This window comes from Bombyx mori, chromosome 22 (genome assembly GCF_030269925.1).
Source record: "Bombyx mori chromosome 22, ASM3026992v2".
Classification (NCBI taxonomy): Eukaryota; Metazoa; Arthropoda; class Insecta; order Lepidoptera; family Bombycidae; genus Bombyx; species Bombyx mori.
Window position 1 is genome coordinate 9602533 of NC_085128.1, and position 7050 is coordinate 9609582.

The 7050-nt window shown below is 37.5% G+C and overlaps 1 protein-coding gene across 1 annotated transcript; it reads right to left on the reverse strand.

The window, feature by feature from the left end:
- Positions 1 to 764: 764 nt before the first annotated feature.
- Positions 765 to 6760, reverse strand: LOC105842910 (m-AAA protease-interacting protein 1, mitochondrial). The gene is made up of 4 exons (XM_038019094.2): positions 6571 to 6760; positions 5076 to 5504; positions 1994 to 2192; positions 765 to 970 (listed from the first exon to the last, which is right to left on the reverse strand). Exons 2-4 carry the CDS (start codon positions 5502 to 5504, stop codon positions 786 to 788), a joined length of 813 nt encoding a protein of 270 aa, XP_037875022.2. The 5' UTR covers positions 6571 to 6760; the 3' UTR covers positions 765 to 785.
- Between the last annotated feature and the right edge of the window lie 290 nt (positions 6761 to 7050).

The window sequence follows — 7050 nt, forward strand, 5'->3', positions numbered from 1 at the left end:
AGGCTATATCAGCGTTAGCGGGCGAGTAGGTGAACTCACGGGGCTCAAACCTGACGCAGTTGCTAACATTGACCCTAGCAAGAGCAGTGCTTCGCAGAATCTACCACCGGATCGGAAACGCGACCCACTGAGAAAATCCGTCGAGAAACTCAGTGGGCTGTGTCTGTGGGTTAGTTTACTCTCCGAGCCTTTCGTCGCAAGCGACGAGTTCGACGAGAACGATGACCGGGTAGCGCTTACAGACCTAAATAGGTACATACATAGATGACTTAAATGAATACTGGGACCTAAAGAAACAACTACATAAATATTATTGCTCACTTCGACCAAGGAGATTGAAGTTTCAATAGCCCTAATTATTAGGGCCTAATCAAACCTAAACGCATATTTTGACGATAGAAATAGGCATTAAGTTTACCTCGCCTGCTACTTACCTACAAGCAGCTTATAATTTTAACAAGCTATTCTTATCAATAGGATTATAAAAGACTAGCGACCCGCCCTCGCTTCGCTTCGGAAACATTAAAACACACATGAAACCAAAAAAAAAAAAAAATTTAAAAAAGTAGCCTATGTTCATCAGGGACAATGTCGGCTTCTAATGGAAAAAGAATTTTTCAAATCGGTCCAGTAGTTTCGGAGCCTATTCGAAACAAACAAACAAACAAATCTTTCCTCTTTATAATATTAAGTATATCTTTCCTCTTTATAATATTAAGTATAGATAATACGTCTGAAATTCGTTTAAGAAGAAAACTACAAAATAAAAGACAAATAAAATATATTTAACGCTTTAAAACTTCAAATCGGGTCACCTTAAAATAAGCAATAGTCCACTCTGGTATGCAGTTTGGTGTGTATTCGCGATGAAATCTAGCGAATATTTCGGTGAACAACAAAACGTTAACACTATTGATTGGCACCCACTTCAGGGCCAAGAATGCCATATCTACGTCACAGTACTTTTTATCTGAAAGAAACGAAATGAATCAATGAAATCTCGAAATCATTGAAACAAAACTTCTTTGACAAATTTATAATTATGTTGTTGAGAGTATATATATCTAATTAATTGAGACGACAATAACGATAGTGGTTAATTTAATAATTTAAATCCATGTACAAAATTATTTGAGCGATATGCTTACTGTTTGCTGTTTGTTATACTTAAAGAATACACTAAAAAATTAAGTAAGTAAGACTGACTCGGTGGTGCAGTAGTTAGCGGTCCTGGCTGTTGCGTCGAGGGTCGCAGGTTCGATTTCCACATCGGACAAACATTGTGTGATGAACAGGTTTGTTTGCACATCTATATAAGATCTATTTTTCCACAAACAGTAAGCATTTAATGAAATCCATTTATAGCCCGGTTCACATAAATATGTTCGACTAATAATACCAATCGGATGGTTGCGATGTTTGGATACGTTGCTTTTGTTTCGTAAGTAGTTCGTTTCATCTTAGTAAACACACAAATTCGGTTCTCTTTATCAAACCTACTTCATTTTAATATCACAAAAATATTTAAGATAGATGAGAAAAACACAGAAATTACAGGTCCTAATTTAAAATAAATGTCATTGTTTTATTTGTAGCAGCATTTATAAATGACCAGCTATATATTTTTATATTTGCAACGCAATATACGGAAATTCAAGTAAAGTTTAATAGTAAATATACAAAAAAGGAAAGTTTGAGGTAATAGATGTACATTCTAAAGCATCATGATGTGTGTGTGTATGACAAATAAATACAGATTGGAGATTATGATTGTTTTGTTTGATCATATCAATAACTTGGAATCATTATCGAGTCCATTAACGATTCCATAGATTAATAATGTAATCTTTGCTAATCTTTGCCAACTTAAATTTTGATAGCACCTATGTATATTAATTTGCTTAAATGCAATATTTTCCTGTTCGCTTCAAGAATATTAAACATTATTCAGAATATTAACACATATTAAAATTGACAATTATTAAATACTAACCAGCTATCCTAATAAAATAGACCTTTCTCGGTGACGATATTTGAATGTCCTCATGTTTAAGTGCCAGTAACGAACGTTGCTTGTTACTCCAGTTACGATCCAATTCACGCAATAAACTTAATCGAGCTGCTTTCGTAAGCAAACCGTTCAATTCTGAGAACTGACCATCGCTTATAACTTGTGTAACCCGTGATATTGCCTGGGAATTACAGATAGGTTTAGGAACTGTGTGAGGGAATCTTTCTCATTACCTATACTAAAACAATAATATACTGCCTTTTCAATATAAATTTGCGAAGATTATTAGCATACATACTCATCTTTTTAGTAAGTTTTTGGAACGAAGTTCTTTATGGGACGATGCGGAGGGGTACCCTAACCGGGAAAAAACGTCCGTAACGTAAGATTTTTATTAGTGATGCACACAGTGTACGACTTAACTTTGTAATAACGTACAAAAAATAACATATTTTTTTATCATTCATTGACCACGATCTCAGAGCGTTCGTTTGCGCAATACACTAACTCTTATGCAAACAACTGTGAATGAAGTGTACCACAATAAGTTCGCACGTTACCGAATGACCGTGGGTTGTTGCGAAGCATCCAGTTTTATTTTCTTTATACCGCGAATAGAACTTAAAATTAATATTTTATAATAAGGAACTTCGTTTCTATGGTGTCCCACGACACCACGCATCTTTTTTATTTCGTGAACGTAAGAATGGTTACAAATAAACCAAAGGTCAGCATTAGGACTGTTTTTCGTTTACGGCAAAAATTTCCTTACATACGATAATTTACTACTAAATAATTACAAAATTATCGTTGATAATATGATGATTGATCGTCGAGAGATTCATCGGTTTCAGTAAGCAGAGAACATAAAAAAAGAATATGCATTGTCTTCATAGACTCCTACAATCGTGGACGCTATGAACCTTAACATATGACATCCAAAACGTCGACGACTTAAGCCTTGGATTGAATTGTTTTGCTTGAATTTGATATATGATAACTTATCAAATTAAATGAAAGCAGAAATTAATTAGTCTTATTGATATTGAGTTATCGGAACTTTATAAGCCCGGTAGAAGAAGGCCCAAGCCAATTAAGCTTATTGTCGAACGTTTGTTAAGCCTGTATAATTATTTGCCTACGTGCGACGGAACGTCGAGGCGATCCGCCCGGTCTTCTCGGACTGGGTGAATCGCGACCGAGGACGTCTTACCTTCTGAGCGACGCAGGTGCTCACGGGACACGGCTGTTTCGGTCGCCCGGACGGGGCCGACGCCGAAGTGCCACGATTGCAGTTGCTGCAACGAGGACACGGCGGAGCACACGCTCGCGTACTGCCCCGCTTTCGCGGAGCAGCGCCGCGTCCTCGTTGCAAAAGTAGGATCGGACTTGTCGCTTCCGACCGTCGTGGCTACGATGCTCGGCAGCGACGAGTCCTGGCAGGCGGTGCTCGACTTCTGCGAGTCTACCATCTCGCAGAAGGAGGCGGCGGAACAAGAGAGGGAGAGCTCTTCTTCCCTCTCGGCGCCGTGCCGCCGCCGCCGAGCCGGGGGTCGGAGGAGGGCGTTTGTCCAGCTCCGGCCCCTATGAGGAGACCGTCTCCTCCCGGTGATGGTCACGGGGCGACCTAAGGGGGTTGAGGCTGCGCCGCACGCTACCGTCACTCTAGCGCGCTGGCACCAGAAGAACGAGACGACGCGTCGGCGGCTGCGGACTGCGATGCGGTCCGCATTTTCGTCGTCGCTGTCATCGCCGAACATACTGTGGAAGAGCAACCCGGTCGGTTGTGTATCGCGTTTCGACCTGGCAGGCTGGTTCTGGCCCAGCGGGGTATCCCGGAACACCAGTGGCATAGCCCGGCTGACCTGGTAGGGCCGCCGTACCTCGGAGACCGACGTCGTTGGTCGTCGACTATCGCCTCGACGACCCATCGGTCGGACGTCCTCGGGGTGACGCCGCGTGTCTGGTTGTAGTGTTGACCGCGGGAACCCCCCTACTCTGACCGGGTTTTGACCCCGGACAGAGATCGGATGTCAGGTGTAAGAGTGCAGGGGAGTCGTTTAGTGGGTGGGCCCTAAAATTCCTTGAGCCCGCGGTCTGCTCCCAACACCTTGCAGATCGTCAAGTCCCACATATCCCGCGCGCTCGTAGGAAGTTCGGCACACGGCACGGAAAAAAAAATTATAATTATTTGGGCCTTACATTGAGTTTTCTATCTGAATAGAAGTTAGCCTATAAGAAATATTTCTCTCATTAGGTCCGGTGTCCAAGCTTAATATAATCATAACGTTACATTACTGTAATCTGAATAGAAGTTAGCCTATAAGAAATATTTCTCTCATTAGGTCCGGTGTCTAAGCTTAATATAATCATAACGTTACATTACAGTTACAGATCCAGACAATGCGAAAAACAGTGACCTTTAATTAAACCCGAATAAAATTACAGGGCAGGGCCCAAAACGTTCAGAAATAAGAACTGCGGTAGATTTTATCTTCATCGTAAATATTTGAATGTATAGTACTATTTTGTATTAAATATAAAGACGACTAAGTAGGTATAATATTTTACGGTCAAATTTTACGTAGGCACCTAAACAAATTATTAAATTTAGTTAAGAATATATAATTAAAAAAAAATGTTTTTTAATCAACTTATCAGTAGATACATACCTACCTACATTTTATGGTTGGGATGTATTAATTAGATGTAGAAAATGTAAATAATGATTTTTTATGTTATTATAAAATAACAACCTTATTAAATATATACAGTCTAATGAATATATCGTACGATATAGATCTAAGTTCTAGGTTTTAATTAGAAGGCTATCTTATCAGTAGATAGCTCTGTTTTATATTTATTATATTCTATATACAGTATTATTTTTAGGTGGGGATGCACTACTTATGTGCAGATCGTGAATACTGTTTATCTTGTTATAGCAGAATGATAACAATTTTGGACAAACAAAGCATTTTGTCGTGCTATAATTTTCAGGGCATACTCATATAAAAAAGTAGTCGACTCGTTACCAAGACTGATTTGTTGAATAAATACGAACCTGTTTAGTTCCGTATTTGAAATCTTTTTCTTCAAACGTTGGATCCCACACGTTTCTTAATACACTGAAATCTATTTTGATCATCAACCATTTAATAGGGTTCTGAAGCAATATCAATTTCGGTACGCGTTTTATGTTTTTAGGTTTCTTCTCTTTGTTTCCGAAAAAGAAATTCTTTGGGAAACCTTTAAAAAATTTCGCTACCTTCGTTGAATCAAATAGTTTACGGTCATTGTTTCTTTCATGTTTCATTTGTCGGTATTCGGATCTCTTTACATTTTGTGGATAACAAAAACTGTTTTGTAAATTCGTAACGTATGAAGTAATTGAATAGACTGGACGATTAATACCCAGATGCAAATTTTTTATTGTATTCCAACGACTTGCTAGCGGATACAATCGCCTTACATATTTAATTGGAACAGCCATCTGACAATGAAAACAAATTTTTAATGTACTAATTTCTATCTCTTTCTATTATCCATTATGTTATCTCTTTCTATCATGATATTAGAATTTTCATTTTTCGGCTAGGAGAGCGATCGCCATAATAACGTATGGCGTAGTGTATTTATTACACTCCGCCTTCAATCCCAAGTGATTAATACTTAATTTATGCTAAAAACTTGTAATATTATATACATATACATATATAACTGAGCTGCAAGCTATGTTCGGTATGACATACAAAAGAATTGCATTTTCCCTCTAATTAAGGGTACCTACCTATATTATTAAAGTCAGATCTTTTGAATATTTCCGACTATTTTATCCTAATACTACTATTTTCCTCTTCGTTCATTCGTAGATAGACAACCCAGTACTTAAAATCTTAACTTCAAAAAAGTAATTAAAAGTAAGTAAAATTGTGAACTAATTTTTTACTAAGTCCCTCTACTCCTCCCTCATCGTGAGCACCAGTGGTAAGATTTTTAGTGAACACGGGTTGACATGATCACCGTTCTAATTTCTGCCACGAAACCAAAATCGGCTCCGGTCTAAAGAGTGGAATAACCGTTATGCCGGAATGTCTTAAGAAGAGCGGTGTACCACGTTTAATATTAAGTAGACCGTGAGTTCGGTGGTTTATCTAAGATTAAATTGGCTTTGATAAAATCGCTTCGATGCGATGATTATTGATTTAATAATTTTATATAATACAGGACATTACTAAAAGCATTATCCCTTTAAGACATAATTATCACAATATATATACATTAACCAGCTGACCCGGCAGACTTCGTAGTGCCTCAATCGATAAATTAAAGACACATCAAGGGGACACATCAAAGGAAAAACAAGATTGTTTGTTTTTATATAGCTCCGAGCTTTTTTATATTTTTTCACCTTTTAAACCTTCCCTGGACTTCCACGAATAATTCAAGACCAAAATTAGCCAAATTGGACCAGCCGTTCTCAAGTTTTAGCGAGACTAACGAACAGCAATTCATTTTTATAAATAGAGATAGATAATAGATGACTATTTTTTTCGTACCTTGCGCCCATGGCAATAATGCTGCTTTTTTATAGCTGTATCTTCAACATTTTATTTCACACAATAAACAATTTTCCATTTTGTTAAATGATTATCCAAAATTGAATGTAAAAAACTGAAATTTTAAAGGTTAAATATTCACATCTTGTGTACATTTGTGAAAAATATTAATAAGTATGTCAAGTTGACGTTGATTCGGAAAAAGAAAAAGGTTGTAAAGGCGTGAGGCTTGCTTTTTAACGCAATAATTCCGTAATTTGTAATACATGTCTTCTTAAGCTCCATGTAGGTTACACGGCTGAATAGTATGAAGAAGATGAGTTAGTCTACACAGCGCTTAAATTTGTATTATATTAGATTTATAAGTTAATTACTTCGTAATAATCCTTGCTTAGTGTATCTCTAGTTTTCACAGCAGTTCGTAATTATAGTCGAATATTTTCCGATGAACTATGATGACCTTAAGGATTTTTTATCGGT